General features: G+C 46.2%; 3 protein-coding genes across 7 annotated transcripts in view; 1 reads left to right on the top strand and 2 right to left on the bottom strand.

Moving 5' to 3' along the window:
• Window positions 1–4,801, top strand: part of AKAP9 (A-kinase anchoring protein 9) — a 98,885-nt gene extending 94,084 nt beyond the window's left edge. For all 5 annotated transcript variants that reach the window (XM_065731248.1, XM_065731247.1, XM_065731245.1 and 2 more), the window contains 7 exons: window positions 35–220; window positions 659–859; window positions 1,216–1,448; window positions 1,854–1,939; window positions 2,581–2,701; window positions 3,642–3,781; window positions 4,228–4,801. In XM_065731248.1, the coding sequence (XP_065587320.1) occupies window positions 35–220; window positions 659–859; window positions 1,216–1,448; window positions 1,854–1,939; window positions 2,581–2,701; window positions 3,642–3,781; window positions 4,228–4,271 (1,011 nt within the window). In that variant the 3' untranslated portion in view covers window positions 4,272–4,801. The remainder of the gene's footprint in view (window positions 1–34; window positions 221–658; window positions 860–1,215; window positions 1,449–1,853; window positions 1,940–2,580; window positions 2,702–3,641; window positions 3,782–4,227) is intronic.
• Window positions 4,802–5,577: 776 nt separating this feature from the next.
• On the bottom strand, window positions 5,578–13,135 carry LOC136045412 (lanosterol 14-alpha demethylase). The gene is made up of 10 exons (XM_065731243.1): window positions 12,929–13,135; window positions 12,532–12,630; window positions 11,403–11,579; window positions 9,931–10,057; window positions 9,073–9,247; window positions 8,777–8,896; window positions 8,136–8,331; window positions 7,454–7,549; window positions 6,890–7,058; window positions 5,578–6,263 (listed from the first exon to the last, which is right to left on the bottom strand). Exons 1-10 carry the CDS (start codon window positions 13,079–13,081, stop codon window positions 6,085–6,087), a joined length of 1,491 nt encoding a protein of 496 aa, XP_065587315.1. The 5' UTR covers window positions 13,082–13,135; the 3' UTR covers window positions 5,578–6,084.
• Window positions 13,136–14,430: 1,295 nt separating this feature from the next.
• LRRD1 (leucine rich repeats and death domain containing 1) lies at window positions 14,431–21,370 on the bottom strand. The gene is given in 7 exon segments (XM_065731210.1): window positions 14,431–15,014; window positions 15,221–15,341; window positions 16,959–17,120; window positions 17,802–18,000; window positions 19,206–21,085; window positions 21,088–21,145; window positions 21,329–21,370. Coding segments are annotated over 7 exon segments (2,643 nt in total). The 3' UTR covers window positions 14,431–14,833.
• Window positions 21,371–21,486: the final 116 nt, after the last annotated feature.

The raw sequence follows: 21,486 nt of genomic DNA, 5'->3' as shown, positions 1-21,486 counted from the left end.
GCACTCACGGTTTGGTTTTCTGTTCTCCCTGCAGCTGAAGCTGGTGCTGCCTCCTGGCAGCCCGTCCAGCTCGCTGACGGAGCGGCTGCTGCGGCAGAACGCGCAGCTCACCGGCTTCGTCAGCAGGCTGAGCGAGGAGAAGAGTAATTTGAGGAACGCCATGCTGAAGCTGGAGGAGGAACTGAGGAGATGTCAGCACAGACGTACCTCTGGAGAGCACGTAGGTCCTTCAGTGGCACAGCTGTTGTGAAGCATACTAGGCATGAAAACATTGTGCTGTGAAATAGCTAATGCTGTTTGTGCTCGTCACCTAAATGAGAGCGTTTGAGCTATCTGTCCTTCTCGGCCTTCTTCCTACAGAGTAAATGGATGCCAGTTATTCTTGTCCTATGGTCAGCACATCCTGATTCTCTATTTACTGTACGGTTTTTCATCCAAGCCACTTTTTTGTTAACTTCTCCAGTGACCAGAATGACACAGCTCAGCTTTTCCAAACCTGTGGTTCCAAGAAGCGTATAGATGAGGTGCTAAGGGGTTTGGTTTAGTAGCTTAGTGGGTAGGGATGGTGACAGGAGGATGGTTGGACTAAATGATCTTGTAGGTCCTTTCCAACCTAATGTACCTATGAACCTGTGAAATACAGTTTCTTTTCCTTCAGTCTTCCAGACACCCGTCAGACCTTGGGGTTAACATCGATACGCTGGTTGCCTCTGAGAAGGAAAACTGGAACAGGGAAAAGCTGTCCCTGCAGAAATCTTTGAAGCAAGCAGACGCAGAGCTGTCCAAGCTCAGAGCAGAACTCCGGAGTGAAGCTTTCCTCAGAGAACTGGGATCAGATTCTGAGAATGTGATTTTAAGGGTAGGAGCAGTTTGTTGCCTGCCTAATTACTGTGACGGGTTTGTTTTATTGTCCTTTTCATTTAGGCCTATTTTCTTCTGAGTTTGCTCTGCTTTTTCTAACGGAGCAGATGTTAAATTTGGATTTTAAATTCCCATCCTCTCATATGTAACCCTGTCAGTTGCCATCCCCAAGAATGACAGGCGAGCACTGCGTTGTCCTTTTGTGTGCCCTCCCATTTCCTGCTCCTCAGATTATGAAGCTGCATTCACCAAGTGGAAGATGCAGCACAGGCGAGAGGAGTAGTGATGTCAGAACTTCTAAGACTGTAATCATTCCTGGAGCTCACGCTGCTTCTTCTGTTCTCCATCCTGTAGAGAATTTATGGCAAATACCTCCGAGCAGAGAGCTTCCGGAAAGCTCTCATTTATCAGAAGAAATACTTGCTGCTGTTACTGGGTGGATTCCAGGAGTGTGAAGAAGCCACGCTGGCCCTCATTGCACGGATGGGTGGGCAGCCCTCTTACACAGACCTTGAGATCATCACACAGCATTCAAAGGGTTTCACAAGATTTCGCTCTGCAGTCAGAGTGTCCATTGCAATTTCAAGGTAAGCTGGAGGGAGTTCAGTTTCAGACAGATGTGTGCACTCAATCTGTCATGTCTCACGTTTATGTGCTGATTTTAAGGTAAGCTGAGGAATGTAACAGGGCAAAAAGTACATTTGGTGCCATTTTATCACGCTGATGCCCTGCTCTTCAGGTGCATGAGCCACTTGCTGTCCATTCTGACTAATGCAGCACCTCTGGGATCACTGCAGTTGCAGAGAAAGGGATGTTTGAAGTCTTCTACTCAACCGTTACATTTTTTTGTGCCCATCCATTAATTTTGTTTGGCTTTCAAGAAATTCTTACGCCTTCTGGAATATAACAGGCAGAGTGTTTGCTTTAATGACTGCTTCCTTTATCCTGAAGTTTATGGCTTGAGTTTATTTTAATTTGTTTTTCAATTCCAGAATGAAGTTCCTGGTTCGTCGATGGCACAGAGTTACGGGTTCTGGTACCTTAAGCAACACCCGGGATGTCTTTGGCCAGAACACAGGTAAACTGTAGCCCAGTAATGACTGCAAAAGCTTATTCTCACGTCACACTGCTGCTTAATGTAGGTGGCTTTGATTTACGTTGTCTTCTTGTACAACAGCTGGGCTGCTGTGCCCTCTTCCTTTTGCCATAGTTGCTTGGGTTGACCCGCTTCTCAGCTTTCTGGTAGTTTTCAGTACTTAGCCCAACCACTGATCTGTTTGCTTTCTCTTCAGTCTTTTTTTGCCCTATGGTGGGTGGGATTATAGACAAAATGTGACAAGTTCCCATACAGTGTGTGTTTGTAAGACCAATGCTACGTGTGGCAGTGGGTTTCTCTCGAGGCTTGTGTTTCCAGAGGGAGCACCAAGGACTGGAGCAGGCAGAGGAATCTGAGATGCCAGGAGCAGCTGCGCCGTGTTCACAATGCAGTGCTAAGCGCCCTTTGCAGGCTCTAGGCCAGCAGCAAGCTGTTACTTTTGCTTTTTAATTAACTGCACTTGCTTTTAATTAACTACAAACAACCTGCATCTTTGCCAAGCCCCATTTTTGCAAAATGGAGACAGAAAACCTGCACTTAAAATTCCCAGATATGTGCATAAGGTGTTACATCTTTGCTTGTCTGCTTTTTAGTTTCCAAGACGTTGCTTTTTCTACTTTTAGGCAACGAATTGCGGCCTGACTCATTCTCCAGTGGCGTGGATCTCTACGGAGAACAAAGGCATTCCTATAGGTCCCGCTCAGACGTGGAGTCTCCCAGATCTCCTGTAAACTTTCAGCAAAAGTAAGTTCTGTTTCCAGTGATGATTCTCTGTCAGAACGCTGCTCAACTACACGAACGTGTCGGCGTTTACTGATGAGGTTCGTGATCTTTGATGCTAGAAGTTTTCTAACATTGTTTTTTTTTTCATAAGGAAACATAACAGAGTGCATCTCAGACCTCTGATGTGCACTTACTGCCTGACCAAGGCCAATGGTTGCAGACATTGCTGTCTGATTGGGTGACGCTGCCACAGATGGACATGTGCACGGCTTTGGCTTTGGGAGCCAACCCCAGCTGCCTGTGGGCTCTCAGCTTTCCCGCAGATTGGGTCCCAGTCGTTTGGGATGTCCAGTTTAATATGAACCACCTCAACATCTGTAACCTTTGTGGCAGCCATCGTGCTTTATGTAAAAATATATTTAATATGTTTTAGCCACTTTTAACTTCAACTTGCAGAAAGTACTGAGGAAAGCCAGAGTCCAGTACAGATGGCTGTGTCCTTGTTCGCAACAGCTTCTTAATAGAAAATCTACTACAAGGGAAAATGGTTTTAAAATAAAAGAAGGGGGACTTAGATGGGATATAAGAAATAAGTTTTTTACAGTCAGGGTGGTGAGGCACTGGCAGAGGCTGCCCCGAGAGGTGGTGGGTGCCCCGTCCCTGAAGACATTCAGGGTCAGGCTGGCAGGGCTCTGAGCACCTGGTCTAGCTGTAGGTATCCCTGCTTATCACAGGGGAGTTGGACCGGATGACCTTAAATGTCCCTTCCACCTCAGATGATTCTGTGGTAGCTCAGGCAGAGGGCGGCAGAGCACTTCGTTGGGCATGGAGACCTGAGTGCTGTGCGGGCAGGGCGGCGGGCACGCACCCAGTTGTGTCTCTGCTTACAGTGCCTGCTGTGCCTGCTGATTGTGATTTGACGTTTCGGTTTTGAAAAGCATCTGTGTGCTTCTGCCCTTAGGTTCCACAGCATGCATGCTGACCTGAACCCAGTCTCTTTCGCGTGTTCTCAGCTGCAGAACTATGATCCAGAAAGAGCTTTAACAGATTACATCCACCGACTGGAGGCGCTGCAAAGGCGGCTCGGCAGCGTGCAGTCAGGTACGGGCCGGGCACGGTTCAGAGCTGGAAAGCAGTCTGGGGCTTTGTCAGCCTTAAACAGGAGGTTATTCTGTACTGCTGTGAGCCTGGTATGAAGAAAATGGTTAAATGCTTTGAAGAGAGCCCTGCAGAGGTGTGCTTCAGTAATGGATTATGAGTTGGTGACACATTAATTTTCTTCAGTCTCGTGAATGTGCCATAGGGATTCAGTGTGTCTCTGTAAGGGTGTGAGGGAGGTGGGGAAAAATGTTCTCAAACGTGTGGTGAGGGCGAGTTATGGCAGTCACTGTGCTGAAGTCTTATTTTAGCATAAAATTCATCCTCTGAGGGAGATTGGCTCTTAAACGATGTCCTGCATAAACCTTTCCCATGTCTCCATCAGAGCGACACGTCGTTTGTGAGCCCTCAGCTCCACGTGCTCTGATGTAAATCCTTCTGTCTTGCAGTGTCCACCTCCTACACGCAGCTGCACTCTGCTATGAGAAGATAATTCCCTCTGCCCGCCTGCGTCGCTGGCAGCGATGTCACTGGGTCGATGGCCTCCTGTAAACCCGTGCGCTCTGTGCTTCCTATCAGTGGCGCCTATCTGGTGGGACCAACGCAGACACGGCTGTACCATTGCATACAGCTCCATCCTGGCACACCCATGCAGACTGCCACCACGGGAGATTGATGTACATAGGCACTTTGTGTTCATGCAGAAAGCAAAACAAAAGAAAATCATTAAATTACGTGTATATTTGTGGAATGCTAATTTAAATGATTAACTTATGAAGCGTTGTATTTATCAAGGGGGTGCGAAGATGAAACTCATGTGTTAAAAATTGAGTCTCCGATCAGAGAAGTTCACTTGCACTTTTTCTGGCAAGGCTACTGAAGTTACACAACTCTCCTCATATTTGCTACTGGCAGTGCAGACAGAATAGCACTTGTAGAGACCTATTTTTGTAACGGTAGAAGTTTTGCATTTTATGGGTATTTTGTCAAAGTACTGAAATAAAGATGACTTCCTGCTTTTAACTGCCGTCCACTCTTGGAAAGTTCTTCAAATGGAAGAATCGCTCCCTGGTTTAGGTCGCAAACCCCCCTCCGAGCTGTGCTCCTCCCGGCTGTGGCAGCTGCCTCTTTACTTGCCAGGAGGACAGGTGTCAGCTTGGCTTCTGCAGCCCCCGCTGCACTTCCAGGGCTGCCAGAGAAGGTATGTATGTTTGGATGTCCCTTCTCAGCCGCTCTCACTGATGTGAAAACAAAGGTCTGCAACACTTTTACCGGGGTTAGAACGGAGAGTGTGTGAGCCTTTGCTCCAGAGAGTGCTGCTGGGCAGGGGAAGGGGGGGGAAAGCTCTTTGCATGATTAACTTTGTACTACGTGCATTTTCTTTCTCGTAGTCATGAATTTAAGAGCTGACAGCGTTAAGCAGAGGAAACTTCCACAAGAGGTTTCTTGACAAATTTTAATCAAAATTGCAATGAGCTGGAGCTCACGGCCATTTATCACCACCACTCGTGAACCAAACACTATTCAACAATCCTGCACGAGTCGACGCGAAGCGTAACGGCACTCAGCTAATTCACTTCATGTATGGGTTACTTTACACGCGATCGCGTTTCTCCCCAGCGCTGTGCTGTGCTGCTGTCACTGCCACGCCTTCAGAGCCAGCTGCTTTTCACAGTTTATTGTAGAAAGCTCTTTGCAGCTTCCTGAAGCAAAGCATTTTACAAACGCTCCAAGTTTAAACCACTTCAGTTGCAGAGTTACTACACTTCCCCGTGAACACTTGTGCAGACAGCCCCCGAGCTGTGCGGTGACCGTTTTCTGTGGGCACTTCCAAGACTCAGCAGCCCTCCCGCCGTCCCTTTTCCATCTGTGATTCTGTCTCAAGGAGGAACGTACGGTCCCTGGGTGCCTGACGGAGTTACTGCTGTTGGGCACAGAGGTACAGTACAGTCCCACCCACTGTCACCTGGGGAAAGGCCATCAGTGACTATTTTCTAAAGCAAAGACTGCAGCTGGTGGAAAAAATCATTTCTTCACCTTAAAGGGATGGGGGAGTTATGCACCTTAGAAGTGCTACCCACAAAGAAGATGGGTTTTCTTTCCAAAAAAGCCCTGGGAAGTTGGTAGAACAAGCAGCTATACACAGCAACACGAAACAGTGTGGGGAAAGGAACGGAACAGATGCAGAGGGTGCAGGACCGTTTCTACACAGTACACAGAACGGTTTCCATTTGCCATTCGTTTTGTCACAATTACGGAAAGTCTGTTTGTTAGTTTGCACAATTGCAGGTTTTTAGCTCCAGAACTTACAGTGACCTCCTCTTATATCGGATAACTGGGTTATTGGGTGTATGTATCATGGTTGTATAATTTATGCTTGGAAAGTAGTCATTGATGAGATCGAATTCATACAGACGGAGCAAAGTGGACCAAATAGTCTTAATCTGAACGTAAGCGAAGTTCTCTCCGATGCAGCGATGACGGCCTAGGAGGAAACCCACAGAAAGCCATCAGAACACTTCGTGACACCATCGCCTCTGACCACAGCTTCACCTGGAAAACGCCCCGTGGACTGTAATTGCTTCTTTCTAAACAGTCGGAGGCCCCGATCCTGCAGACCGCTGTGTAACTCCTACAGCCCCATTTCCTGAGAGCTTTCACCACAGAGAGTTTTGGGCGGGATAGTGCTGTCCTGTTTTCCCACAGCACGTTCATTTACGCAGTGCTGAGGAGGAGTCTGTAACGTTCAAAAACTGGCACCGCCTATAACTGTATCGTGGTCAGATTTGCAAACTGTTCTGGCAGTTGTGTGTCTCTACATAAATTTTCGCTGCCTTAAAATGTTTTCCTATTATGAGGCTTTTTTTTACCATGACTTTAGAAGACTTGAATAAACTCAGCTCTAACGCACGCTAACGTAAAGGTTTGCTGTTATTATTACCCTGAGTGACGCACGCAAGCATTACTGTCGACTCCGATTCTTGAACAGCCCCTTCACAGTGAGGAAACTTTGACGCAGCAATAGATAAAGATGTGCTGAGGTGGAGCGCTGCGGGGAGGAGCAGCCCGAGCTGTGTGCCACCACCCGGCCAAGCACTCCCTGCTACTTACCAGCGCCAAACGGAATGTAGGCGAACTTCTCCCTGGCAGCCGGGTTGTCCTGGAGGTAGCGGTCGGGCTTGAAGTCCAGGGCGTCCTTCCACGAGTCCCTCAGGCGCTGGTTAACGGTGGGGGACACGCAGACCTGATGGCCGGGGGGAATGCTGTATCCTGCGACCGTCTGCGAGGGAAGAGACAAGGCCTCACTCATCTTCAGAGGTGACAGCTGTGCCTCTGATTATTTGCTGTTGTTCAGTTTAATCTGAGTTCTAGCTCACGCCATGGTTGATCGTGACTGGGATGACTGGGAGCTGGAGCATCTCCCTTGCGAGGAAATGCTGGGGCAGTTCAGCCTGGAGGGGAGGAGACTGAGGACAAACTTAGTCCTCACAAATGTCTGCAGGGTGAGATTCGAGTGGATTGGTCTGGGCTCTTTATAGTGGTGCCATCAGAATGCCTCACTGCCAGCAAGTAGTACTCGCTGGTGTTTTTCCTTCTATTAGCTGAGCACTTCCCACCTGGCTCCTTCCACATCTGTTCCCTTCAAGCAAAGTTGGATCCAACAAGTGTACTCACCTGGGGAGTTTTAGCCAGTCTCATTATGGTCATTATAGGAGGTCGAAGCCTTAAGGTTTCTTTTAGACAGCGATCTAGCAAACTGAGATCTTTGAGCTGCAAATACAAAGAAAATGATACATCAAAATGCGGCCGAGTTCACTCAGTTATTATTTTACACCATTTAGAAATAAAGCAAAGAATAAATAGCTCAAATTTACATGCGCTTCATTTGCTACCCTGACAGCTTTCCCTTTGACTCAGTTAAGACCCGGTGCTGCTTCATCTGACTAACCTGTCCTACAAGTGCATTCTGATGCCTAACTGAAGAGAGATATCACACCACATGCCATTCCTCCCTTACACAGCTGATCTTTTCCACAGAGACTGTAGGAACTACAGTCCTCCATAGTAAATGCTGATTGAAAAGGAAATGGTAGCAGGCTGAAAACTAACTCCAGAGAAACAGGAGACGTTGGCCAGTAGTGTCACGGCTGACTGCTTGTGGCACCTACCTGTGCAAGCTGGTCTAGGGAGCTGCTCTGGATGGGGGTTGGGCTGGGTGATCTCTACAGGTCCCTCCCAGCCCCTACAGTTCTGTGATTATGATTGTAAGATAAAGCAACTGACCATACTGTCCATCTTTTTAAATAAATATCTAGAAGAAAGGCAACATCCATCAGGAAAAATGCAACATGCAAACCTGGTCGTAAGTCAGTGGTGGCAAATCATCCCCACAGACGGCCTTCTGCTCTGCATAGCACTGCTCCTGTATGGCTTTGTCTCTGGCTATGAAGAAGCCCAGCCAGGCACTGGTGGTTGAGGACGTGTGCTGCCCCGCTAGGAGCAGCCCGATGAGCATCCCAGCGATCTCGTCATCTGTCAGCGGGCGGCCATCCCTACATCCAAGGGGATCAGTTAGAGCTTCATTCAATCGCTTTCCCAGCTAAAGTAATGTTTACAATTTCTCCTAATTTACTTCCTTCTCTTCCTCTTGCGTTGCCCACTCTAAATTCAGCAGCCAGAAGTCTAGCTAGGCTGAAGAGAGAACCACGGCAGGCAGATTCTATGGGAGCCCTGAAGATCATCACAGAAAGCCAGCAACAAGAAAGAAGCGGAAGCAGCAGCCTCATGAGCACTGGTGGTGATCTCAGAAGTCAGAACAAGCATTTAAAAACAGCCTGAAAAGTCTGAGTACAGAACACCACTAGGATCAACTGCTGGCACCGAGAAATTCAGAACATGAGAACATTTTTTTGTTTTAACAGAATGTTCTAAACAGCTGAAGTAAAATACCTCTCTATTTTCCTGTAAATTACAAGTCGCCAGTCCCCCTTTGCTTACTTGTATGAAGCATCAAGCAGAGTTTGGAGCATGTCATCCTCCTTTTCCTCAGAACTCCGACGCTTCTGGATAACCTTGTAGAAAATATTCTTTATTTCCCTGTGTGCTCGATCGCGACGCCTGCAATTCAGACCACTTTGATTAGCAACTCCCTATGAAACAACATAAAATCCTTGTAAGGATTTACAGGAATGTCTGGGACAGCTTAAAAACAAAAAAAATAGGGGAGCAAGAAAGAAAGAAAAGAGAGAGGTTTAGATGAAACCCTCAAGCTGCTACAGTCTCCTTGCTGGTACCTGAAGCTGGGCAGAGGCAGCCAGGCTGGCAGAAGCCAGGCAGCGTGAGTAAAGCCCCCATCCAGGTCGGCATACAGCTGAGCCACCTTCTCATTCAGTAAGCTTCTTATTTCTTTCCCATGCAAGCAGTGACTTGCTGTCAGAATGATAAGTTCTGAAAAGGCTTCAAACAGATCTGAGAAGAGACGTGGAAAAAACATTAGTGCAGATGCACTTTAGGCAAGATGTTACATTTTACAGAAAAACAGAAACGCAGAAAAAGTCACACAAGAAGTTAAACTTGAAATCCAAATCCACGCATAAGCAGCTAGTACTGCAGCTTGCTGAATTATCTCTCAGTATTTCTGCCACTGCAGGCTTGCAGCAGTACTGATGGGCTGTGACTAGCAGGAGTTGGGAAATACAGGTGGGAAGGAGAAGACTTGCACTTACATCACTAACCTCACCTTATCACTTTGCAGATAACCAGAAACTAAGATCTCTGGCCCAGGCTCCAGGAAGTCAGAGCTGTGTCTCTTCAAAGTAACTACAAAACAGGCTGAACTGACTCACAGCATGCAAACCTAGCATGATTCAGCCGGGCAACACGTATGCTCTCTGCTGTCAGGCTGAGCAAACACGAGTAGAATGGTCCTTCGCTGCCATCGGTGATTTTCCAAGCACCTTTATCCTCCAATAGCATTAAATTTGATGAAGCAAAACCCACGTTTGCCATGTTCCTTCTGATGCTCGGTACAGCTTTGCCCTACAGCTCTTTTAATATTGCAGTAAAACATTTACAAACATACTGATGCATCCTGCATCAGCCTTCATTCCTTCCCAGAATGTCTAAGTAAAAATGTATGTGATGTCGCTTACTTCTTTCTCCACTCTCTCCCCACGCTTTGAAATACTCCTTTGTTTCTTCTTCAATCAGAGATACGTGCTGCTTAAACTGAGCAATGTTGAGCCCAGTTTTGAGCATCTTCTTCTGCTCCAAAAATACCTAGAGGAATCAACAGAGAAACAATATGCAAAATGTTCACCGTATCAATGTCGTTACCAACTCCACATCATCTGTACTACAAAAATATAGAGCAAAAAGGAAATTGGGATTGTGGAGCACAACCACAGTGCCCTCCTTTTCTCCCCCTCAGTAACACCTCACTGCTGCCCTAGAGATGCACCTTGCTTTTACAAGGCCCAGGAGCCTGACCCGGGAGCACCACGCAAGGTTTTTACTCTTTTTCTGCATCTAGACTCAAAGCTAAGGAAGCTACTGTAAAACACCTACTATAAGAAGAAAAGCATCCAAGGGGTTGAAAGACATCCACTCAGAAAATCATCCAATTAATTCTTAAGCCCTAGTTATACATGAGAGTGTTTTTCCTATAGAGATGCGTAGCAGCATGGACAAACGACCTAAGATTGCCTTCCCACCAAGGGCTCTATGCTAAGTGTAAAGTTATTTACAAAGCAGAGGGCATAAAAAAGAAGGTTGCTTTGTAGTAGTTTCCATTTTCAGAATGCAGTGGGCATGCCCTGGCAAAGCAGCAGGGCAGGCATATTTTCCCTTGCAACATGGCAGCCCATCTCTTATCAGGATGAAAAGCATACAGTAAAAACACACCCTTATCAGTGCACTGCCTCCCAAAGCAAAACATTCTGCAAGAAGTTTGGAGGGAGGAGACAGAGGCAGAATCTGAACTGCTATACAAACAACACCTATCAACGGACTGAATTACCAGTCATAACTGATATTCGAACAAGAATTCAACTCCAGGGGGTGGCTGAAGAACCACAACTAAAGGCGCTTTAGGCTGAAGAGAAGGAGGCAGGATTCTGCAGTCCGCCTTTCCAGACAGCACGCGTAAGCATGAGAACTGCCAATGCTCATCTCAGAAGCAATGCTACGTGGCACTGATGTGCAAACACACAGGCTGACTTTTGCCCTGGCGAGACAAGCTCTGTGGTTCCTGGGGTGAAATTAGAAGTCTTGCACAGAGGTTGAACGTGACATAAATGAGAAACTGTCAGAGTTCTCTCAGAAGACCTGATGTTGCTCAGTGACAGACTATAAGGGAAGGAAAAAACCCACTTGCTTATTAGTCCTCCTCCACGGTGGGATCAGACGATTTCTAAAACAAAAAGCAGCACCCCCACTAATGGACAGTCAGGCTGTTATTACTGCCTAAGTACATTCAGGCTTCATCACCTGACCGAGGCTGTGAGCCACGCCATGCCTTCTGCCAGAGCCTCAAGCCCACCATACAGAGCCAAGGGCTCCCAGCTGTCAACTCAGCACGTAAACTACCTCCGTTTTCTGCTCATCTTCTATTCAAAATACATACCACATTAGGGACATCATAAGCCACCCCCTTTCCGAAGACTGGTGTAGTCAGCCGAGAGTACACATCCTCTGCGTTCAAGTCTTCATTTTTACTGTTGAAGAGCAGCGCGGCAGCGTCACTGCCCAGGAGGTACGTGAAGGTCTTACCAACCATGGTGAAACTGAACACGGGTCCATACTGAGAGGAACAAACACCAGTTTATTTTAAATAATAGGAACAGGAATCACGAAGTCGTTATCTTTTTACAAGCTTCTACAAAGCACCCCTCCTAAGAAATGCAAAGACTGCATAAGATATAAACATTTTAAGGCGTATCTGAATTCTGTTCTCAATATAAGATAACAAATCACTAGTAAGTCTAATTTAACTGGTGTAACCTCGCAAAATGTAGGACCACCAAGCTTCAAAAATGGAAATTCAAAAAGCACAAACTACTAAAGAGAGCACCGGACGCGTGGCCTCCAGAAACTGGCATGTGCTGTCTGAGAAAAAATTAATGGGTCTGTAGCTATGCACTAATAATTAAAAGCAATAAGACTTCAGAGTTTAAAAGTCACCTCCAGCAGACTCCCACATGATGAATTTGCCTTCCTCCAAGTTAATCAAGCTGAGATTTAAGCTTATGGGCTCCAGGAAGTTTTAGACAATGTAAAAGGTGTCGGTGCACCGTGTTTTATTGGACTGGATTAAAACTCTGCTGCCTTAGCCCGTTTCCCTGAGGCTATTCCAGTTCCTGGGGTTCTATACACCTGCCCTTGTAGCAGAGCTGAGCACTGCAACGTTCATACAGCCACCTCAGAGGCATCAGCTCCACCCACACAGAGATGACAGATTCCAATTAAACCAAGAAATAACACTGTGGATGTGGATTTTTAACCTGCGTGTGATCCAACTCTGAGCAGCCCCCAAGTCAAAGGCTTTTTAAGAAGTGAAGCACGAGGGCCGTTTCAGAGAACACGACCATTTCTGTAACAGCAAAGCAGTGCACACAAGATGTGAGGAAGCCACAGCCTCCCGCTCACGCCACATCCCACATTCGAGGCAATGGGGGGCATTCACAGGAATTAAACAGATCCTAGCGAGCGCGCAGCAGCGCTCTGGCACTGCCCATCCACACAGGACAGCACACCTTGTTGTAGGCGTCTTCCAGAAACTCAATAGGGCTCTTTCCAAACGCTACGGCATGTCCGAGGAACGGGATGCTGGATGGGATGTGAGGAGGGTAGTTCTGCAAAGCAAAGCAAAGCAAATATTGAATTTTCTTCAGAGTAACGCAACATCCCATCCAGACACGCAAGAGCTGCGCGCACACGTGGCTGCGCACACGGCTTCGCTCAAGACCTTCGGTGAAAAAAGCAACTTCGGATGGCAGATCACGTTTTGCACGAAGATCAGGCCACGTTTCAAACCACCGTTAGGTCGCAAGCCCTCCCACCCGCTCCGAGAGCGACGCTAGACGGCACCGCAACGGGAAGGTGGCCCGACACGACTCGACACGGCCCGCCGCCCCGGTTCCCCGCGCCTACCGTGCGGTCGGTCCCAACGTGGCGGCGGTATCCCAGCTGGAAGAGGTAGCCGAGGCTGAGCGCGAAGGCGGAGGCGGCCAGCAGCAGGGACAGCGGGTTGCCGACGGCGGCCCGCTCCAGCAGGCTGCCGCCCACCTCCAGCAGGCTCAGCATCGCTTCGCTCTCGGCAGGCACCGATCGCCGCCCGGGACCGTGAACCGCGTACCGCTCCCGCGCGCAGCGGGGGCGTGTCCCGCAGCCGCCCGGCGCCCAGCCCCGGCGCTGGGCTGATCTCTGCCCATGTGACGACTGCCGGCGGCACGGCCAATGGACGGCGGCGCTCCACGGGGTGACGGCATCGGCCGGGCTGCGCCGGGCGCCATTGGGCCGGCGGCGGGGCGGGGCGCGGCGGAGGCGGCGCCGGGGGACGCGGGCGGGCGGTGCCCGGGGCTGCGCGGCTGTGCCGTTGCACCAGCTGTGCGTTGATGGGTACCTTCTTCATTCGAGACGAAGCTCTTCAAAGCAAACAGACGTGTAATTTCCACCGCCTTTGATCTACACGGGTTCGGAATTACGGTGAAGACAGTGAACGTGACTCATGGATTTCACATTTGCCCTGCTAGCCTCCTCTGAACCTGACCTAGCGCGGCCTCACTGCCCCCTAAAGCGGCAAAAACTAAGCAGTGTAGGGAGGAATCTGTGGCAGCTGTCACAGTATGTACTTTTAAGCGTAGCTCAGCCTGAAACCAAGCCAGTCTCGGCTCGCACGGTACCATGTGAGAAGCAGGCCTTGGAGTCTACCTAGGCAACGCGAGAGCATCGCCCTCTGTTCCTGCATTGACAGCTGAGAAAGGCAGGGCCACGTCCTGATCTCCAAGTGGCACGGGCTGAATTCCACAGCCGGGCTGAGCTCACATTGCAGTGCTGGAGCCCAGTAGGCCTCTTCTCAGCTACCTCATAAAGGAGCACATTTCTTTCCCATTCTGAAGTCTCAGAAATGAGAGCTGCTCCAGGCCACCCGGATAGTGCCTTTATAATTCAAATGCAGCACGTGTATTGTGCGGCCCAGAGTCAGATGAGGGAGTATGAGAACATAAATGACCATGAGACTTGGGGGGGCTGTGACAGAACACTATGCAGAGAGAAGATGCCATTTTCTTGCAGTATCATCCACACTGCCTTATGGAAGTGATTTCTGAGGCAAATGGGGCCAGCCCAAAGCACGGCCAGACAGCACGTTACCAGACAGCTCAATGCCTGAGGTAACGCCCTGCCTGTCTTCTATTCATTAACAACTGTTGCAGCACAGTTCTCTGGATAATACAGATGTATGGATCCTGGACTCACAGTTGCCTATTTCCAAACACAAACCTCCCATGTTCTGCACTAATTGGGAAGCAGCATGTTTCTTCCTGCTCCAGAACTGCTTACTGCGTTCAGGTAAGCTAGAGAGGTGACATGCCACTGGAGCTCAGTGCCCGCCGTACATTTTCAGAATGCTCCCTCTGTTTTCATCCAGCCTCTAAAAACACTCTAAAATTTGTGCTGAATAACATGTTAAAACTACGAGTGTACATGTTTTCTTTCTGCTTATAAACATCATTCAGGAATTTAAACTAGGAAATGACAGCAGTGAATATGACAGCTTGATGCAACAGACTCACAGAAGCCCACTGCAGTTTTCATCAGATCAACATACACTTTTTAACAAATTCCTCCACATCACAAATAAAGAAGTTCATTTTTGATTCTTTTTTAAACAAGCGATCTTAAAAAAATAAATCTACGATTAAGAATGACTTCTAAAAACGGGCTGAGCCCTCATGATGATGGCACGATCAAAGTGATAAGAACTAATGGGGACAAAAAAAGAATGACAAGACAAATCCTCGTTCCCTTCATAGATGCTGTTTGTACACTGCACGTTTAGAATGTCACCAGTTGTGCACAGAGTTTTAAGGCTTTCACTTTGCTGGTTAGATAACGCATGCCTGTCATTACCAGTACTCTGATCAATTTATCTATCATTTCATCGTAAGTTAGGGCTTGGTTTTCACTGATCCAAATGTCCAGCGCCTTGATGATTTTCTCTTTCAATTCAAGAGCCCTGTTTGAGAAGAAAAGTTATGAAGTAAACATCTGAGAAAATAGAAGATTTGTAGATAGTTACTTAATGTTTGTAAAGGTGTACATGTTAGAAGTACCGTGAATTCTGCAATCAGAGTACTGTGTATTAATGTCATAAAATCATAATGGAAAGGGAAATGGAGCTGTCAGGTGAACAAGGTGCTGTTACAAACACCTGCAACTAACCTGGTGTTTTGCAGAATCCTGATGTCAGCCTCAGCAAGTTGGAGTTTCTGGCAGAGGAATTCAAAATGTTCATAAGGAACGTTGCCAGCAATCGTTTCTATTATCGTGTGCAGTATTTTCTCTAAATATAAATACATAAAACATATAATTAGTTAATACAGAATCCTGTATCTTTTCTAAGAGATGTTTTGTCTCCTTCAGGATTTTGTTAACTACCAAACACTGTTTCCCAAAGTGATGTCACCATCCTGGAGCACATTCTACCATCACTATTTTCTCCCTGACAGCCCTGTTGAGAAGAAACCTGGGTGCTTTCTGTTCTCTTCAGTCTGAAGCTGCACAGCTCTGAGCTCCACTTGCTTGAGACAGACGAGCAGAACACACTTTCCTAACATACCCACGAGTTACAGGAGGAGTAGGCCAGGGAGGTACAGTTTTGAGAATGCTTTTTACAGTAATCAAGCACCTCACAGCTCAGCTCACCATCAGGCAAGAGTGAAGCAGACTGTCAAAAAACAACTGCACGTATGCTAAGAGGACAATTTTTTCTCTCCCTTACGTTGACTGAAGTGTTACAACTGACGAGAGTTTACTGCATTTATACTGCTTAAGGTGAGGCAGGTATTCAAACATTCTGTTCTGATTATAATCAAGTTGTGAAAGGGCTACTCTGGGCTCAGCCGAATCACTGCGGAGTCAGGGAACGCTGCAGGAAGCAGGCACTGCTCCCTCCGCAGTCGGGGATGCTTCAATCAGGTTTAGCGTCGAAAACCAGCAACGGGAATGACCGAGGGCACTGGCCTGCCTCCCAGCGAGCCAGCAGCGTAACAGCAGGCAGGCAGCGCCTCCTGGCTGAGGTGCGTGAGGAATCCGCTCAGCACAAGCGAACCGAGGTCCGAGATCCCTGGTGCTGCCTTCCGCATCCGGGACTTGAGGATGTGGAAACACGCCCATCTCAGTGTCTGCTTGCTTTTTCTTTTGTCTTTTATTATGAAGTTTAGCCATGATTTCTCTCATTTATCATCTTTTTTCCGCTGAGTTTCAGTTTCATTTGGTGACCACATTAGCCGTCATTTTCTGTGTTAGTAAATCTTAACTAGTATATTTTGATGTTAAGGCAGTAACTTTTTAGTTAGAAGCAGTCGTACCATCTGATAGGCCTTCAGTGTATCACAATGATATGTAGGCAGGCCTACACAGAGGAAGTGGTAAATTCTCCACAGAGAAGTGAGGATATAGGTAGATATTGCAATTTTGCATTCTCAAGAGCTGAAGAAGAGCTAGGGAAGTTAAGAAAGGAAGAAGATGCTATCCTACTCTCAGTACAAGTCACCTCTCTGATGGTTAGAATTCGGGTAACCTTAAGAGTCGAGGTAACCTTAAGCCTGTGTATTTCACTTAACTGTGTCTGGCTTTCTGGTTTAAATACAAAACTCAAGACCCAGTTTCCATTTTTGATAAGAGTCCTAAAGGAACAGCTTAGTTCTTAAAGCAGTTTTCTTACCAGTGACCTATACCATCATAAAATATGAATCTTGTTTATATTATGCCTGTTCAGTAAGAACATGAACACTGACCATCATTCCAATATTGCCGATACTCACAAAGATCAGTGAGGGACAGAAACAGAATTAACAACGACACCGCGTTCTGAAAACAATGAAGTGGAGCTCCAACAGCCACTACTACCACAGCTACCTTTAGTGCACAAAAACATCTGTATTTGTTCTTAACATACCAGCTCTTTCGTCAGCACTTTCCAGATAGCACAGAATGGGATGTAACTGCTTTCCTTTACATACATCTTGTAGTGGTTCAAACAGAGAATTTCCATCGAAGTTTATGTCTTTCAGCAAACAAAGGTGACGAAGGCCAGCAGGCAAATATCTCAGCTGATTTTCTGTTGAAATAGATAGGCATACTTAATGTCATCTGCACAAAAGAGTGGCCTTTTCAGACAGAAAATATCTGAATGAATTTTCAAAGCAGCGCAGCAGTCTGTGAGGCACACCAGCTAGGCAGGAGGGATCATCTCCAGGGACATTTCAGCTTATGGTGATCACACTGCTTTCCCAGATGAACAAGACTGTGTTCTTGTCTCTGCACGAGAGCACGTTGAGCCATGAGTTTCAGCGTGAATTAAAGGCAGTGTGGAACACGGCAGCTGTGGTCATAGAGCTGTGATATAACCAAGACAACATGTTGTGCAGTGAGCTGCTTCGCTCCCATCTCTTTGTCATAGCATCTCTAACAGCCACTAGACAACCCGGTAAATCAGCCACCAAAAAAGGACAACAGGCTGTATTGTATCAGCAATACTGAGTGGACATCTGAACACACACACATACATTATTTGCAACAGAAAAATGTCAGCCTTGCAGATGACAGAATCCTGCACAATGAACTCTGTAGTGATCGGTGCTCTGTGTATGTTATGCCTTTCTTTGTCCAATGATCACATCTGCAAAAATGATGGCACTTAAAAAGGTTTCAGATGGCGCCCCTGCAACAGCTGTGTTAAATACACTACATTTAGGTCAGTGCTTAAGTTTTAATGAGGGGTTGAATGCTTAATACTTACCACTCAGGTCAAGGTGCTGTAGGTTTCTTAGTGATGTGATAGAGTTGGGCAGCTGGGTGATCTCATTATTATTTGCAATTAAATGGACCAAACACTTCAGTTCCCCTATGCTGTCTGGCATTTCTGTGACCATGTTATGAGATATGTTGAGCTCCCTGAGGGAAACCAGTTTGGAAAGCTCCTCTGGAATTTTAGTTAACTGATAAAAATAAGAACACAATTCATTTATTTGTATACAACAGTTTCTCTTATGTAAGAAGTTAAAAGGTAATTTTCATGTAGGCAGAATTATATTCCTTAATTCCAACAGTAAAAAGTTCTGAACTTCTATTCTAGTGGAAGTTGATTTAGTATTTTCCAATAAAAATATTGCCTCTAAGCTCAGAATTTTTCAGCAAAATTCCTCAGACTTAATGTTAGAATGACAATTAAAAAAACAAGCTTCCATTGCTGGAACTTCAAGAGAGTATTTTCATCATTGTTATCTTCAATGAAAAATGTTACCCTCTCAGAAAACTCAATGCGTTTGGTTTTTTTTTTTCCAGACACGTGGAAATAAAACATTGGTTTTGTTCCTTTTCCATTTTGGTTCTGTTCTGACCTTGGTCTTTTCTAATTTTTACTGTTCCCTTGTTTACTGTTCAGGAAGCAAGACCTGAATGTATGATCGCAGACTTTTTGTTCCCATGTCTGAGAGAAATCTGCCCTTGGCAGTCAGAACCACACCTGGAATCACACAAACAAATTGGAGACTTCTCTGAAAAGCTGATTTTGCAAACTCTGGTGAAAGAAGAGATTAAAACATTTAACTTTTGAAATGAGTGAGAGTGTGGTCTTGTTTCAGAAAGATATTTTCTTTGTTTTCACCTGACAACGAGGGCACAGTGCCACTCTACCTGACAACCACTACGTGCCTTTTCAATTGGAAAAGAAGGTTCGGATTTCCTCAGGAGATGATTCTGACCTGTTCCGTAGTATATATAAAACAAAATTAAGAAACTTTGGATTTCAGAAACGTGAAGCAATAAGTGGTCACAGAAGTAACGTAGTTTTTCTTGTTTGAGTCAGTGAACGCTCCATACGCTTTTAAGAAGTATGATACATTTTGGAAAGATTGGTTCATTTCACAGAGGAATCTTGGAGGCAGGCTTATCTATCAAATTTCCAGCTGGGATGGAAAGCATGTGTATCCTATTAGAATTTTGTCCAGCTCTGGTATTAAAAATCCACCAATAGGTGCACATACTTTCCTCTTTGCAAGCTGTTTTTCTGCTCTTGAATAACGCCATGCACACTCAAATATGGGAGCTTCAGCATGTTAGGAAAACATCTATTTATAATAGTTTACCAGCATGACAGTCTGTACAACACGAGGTTTCTAACCTAACGGAAATGTTCTCTTACCTTCAACCCATTCATCTGACATACAGTCAATTTCTCCAGTGATGAAAGATGACATATTTCAGAAGGAAAAGATGCAAACTGGTTGTTTGATACATTTAAGTCCTTAATCGTTTCCAGACTGCTAATCTTTAAAGGAATAGTCTTTATCCGATTATTTGAAATGTCGAGTGTTTTTAAACCCTTCAAAGAACACAGTTCTTCAGGAAATGAGTCAAACTTATTGTGGTGTAGAAGAAGCACCTGGAGAGCCTTCATTTCAGATACCGCTGCTGGCATGCTACTGATTTCATTCTCGCTTACATCCAAGTAAACCAGCTTTGTGAGGCTGCATAAGCATGCAGAAAATGAAGACAGTTTATTCTTGTTTAATTCTAGATGCTCCAAATCTTTAATATCAGAAATTGCAGGTATTAATTCTGAAATCGAGTTGCCACTGAGATTTAAGTATTTAAGATCAAATAGTGCACACACCACATGTGGAAACTGAGAAAGCCTGTTATTGCTGAGGTCAGCTTTGGTTATCCGTATACAAGTTTTTAATTCAACAGGGATGCATGTCAGTACATTTCCAGAAAGCTCTATTTTGGAGAGGTCTTTTAAATGCGAGATTCGTTCATCCAGTGAGCTCAGTTGATTTCCACTTAAAGAAAGCTGCTTTAAATTTTTAAGTTTGTGAATATTGGCAGGCAGCTGGGTTAACTGGTTATCACAGAGAATAAGATGTTTCAGCATAGTACAGTTGCAAATATTACCTGTAATGCTTCTGAGTAGATTTTTTGCAAGGTTCAGAAACCTGAGTTCTCTTAAATTTTCCACTTTATCTGAAAGAAACTCCAGTTTGTTATCGTCAGCTCTGAGTCCTTTCAGCTTTGTCAGCTGGAAAAGCTGCACAGGCAAAAATATAAGCTTATTGTGGCTAATTGAAAACTGTTGTAATTTCTTGAGCTCTTTAATATCCTTCGGTAAACTCTGAATGAAATTCTCACATAAGCTGAGATTTTCTAGATTAGGAAGGTAACAGAGAACTCTTGGAAATATTGAGATTTGATTGGAATCAATGTTGAGTACCTTCAAGTTTTTCATGTCAACCATGGCATCTGGCAAAGTTCTTAGCTTGTTTCCAGCAAGCTCTAATGTTTCAAGGCTTTTCAATGCAAAAGGAAATTCATCAATGTTGTTGTGATTGAGAAAGAGCTCCTTAATATTTACGAGTTCGGGCAATTCTTCAGGGAGGCACGATAACCGGTTGTGACTGACATTCAGTACTCTTAGTTTATGAAGCAATGATATTTCTGGTGGCAGCAGTGTCAGTTTGTTTCTTTCAAGTATCAGGATCTCCAGATTAGTTAGGTGAACTGTATTTAAGCGTAGTGTTTTTATTTCATTGTTCTGTAAGAGCAAGGTTTTTACATTTTGGCTTTCAGAAGCGGTCAGAGGCACGTCCTGGAGCCCTTTATCATTCAGCCTAAGAGTGAAACTCCTTTCTTCTGCAGGCAACAAAAACGTTGATCCATTTCCAGCACTTTCAGCATTCACTGCTGACGGTGACAAGCCTGGTCTGGCTTCTCCTTTGACAGCACCTGCAAGCTCTCCAGTGTCTTTTTGAGCTGATGTTAAGGTTTGCTTTCTCACAGCTGTTTCAGAGACAGCCTGAGGCACTGTGGAAGCATTCATCCCAGTGGAGGATTCACACTCAGGTAAATCACTTCTTGAGACGTTTTCAGTCTTCCTATGGCTTTCCTGACCTGCTCAAGGCCCTCCCCGTGAAATTTCAGCCCAGCTTTGCACAGCTGGGTCAGCTACTCCAGGAGTCTCTGGGACATGCAACCAGTCTTCCCTGGCACTGTTGTCAGCAGTGACACGAGAGCTTTTCAGTTCTTATTCAGACCCTCTGGAACATCATCTCCTTCCTTCTCCACAGACGCTGTTTCTTGGGAAGTCTTCAGACGTAAGTCCCTCGGACAGAATTACCTTTTTCCTCCTTACTTCTAAAGCTTACCCAACCTAGGCTAGCAACCACCGGGAACCCCCTGTGTTTTCAGAGGAACTTTTCCCGGTCACTAAAGCAGCAGCCGCAGCCTCGTCCCGCCCGAGAAGCTGCCTCAGGAGGGCCTCCTCCTCACGAACAACACCGCCTTCCCCGCACTGCTGGCAGGAACACCCATGACCTCTTGCTGCTCCCGCCTACCCGGCCCGGGTCGCCTCAGCCGGCGCGGCAGCAGCAGAGCCCGCTCCTCCCCGGCAGCCGCTCGCTGCCGCGGCAACCAACGCGCGGCGCCGA

This window comes from Cyrtonyx montezumae, unplaced genomic scaffold (genome assembly GCF_038088225.1).
Source record: "Cyrtonyx montezumae isolate F1298 unplaced genomic scaffold, pur_monq_1.0 scaffold_14, whole genome shotgun sequence".
Classification (NCBI taxonomy): Eukaryota; Metazoa; Chordata; class Aves; order Galliformes; family Odontophoridae; genus Cyrtonyx; species Cyrtonyx montezumae.
Note: the sequence above shows the minus strand (reverse complement) of the source record. Positions and strands in the feature narration are given on the sequence as shown.

Coding starts and splice junctions, on each gene's coding strand:
- LOC136045412 (XM_065731243.1), bottom strand. CDS start 13,081: ATGCTGAGCCTGCTGGAGGTGGGCGGCAGCCTGCTGGAGCGGGCCGCC. Junction 7,550..8,135: donor CACCACTGACTTACGACCAG/GTTTGCATGTTG, acceptor TTGTATTTGCAG/CTCAAAGATCTCAGTTTGCT. Junction 6,264..6,889: donor CTACATTCCGTTTGGCGCTG/GTAAGTAGCAGG, acceptor GTTTCCTCCTAG/GCCGTCATCGCTGCATCGGA.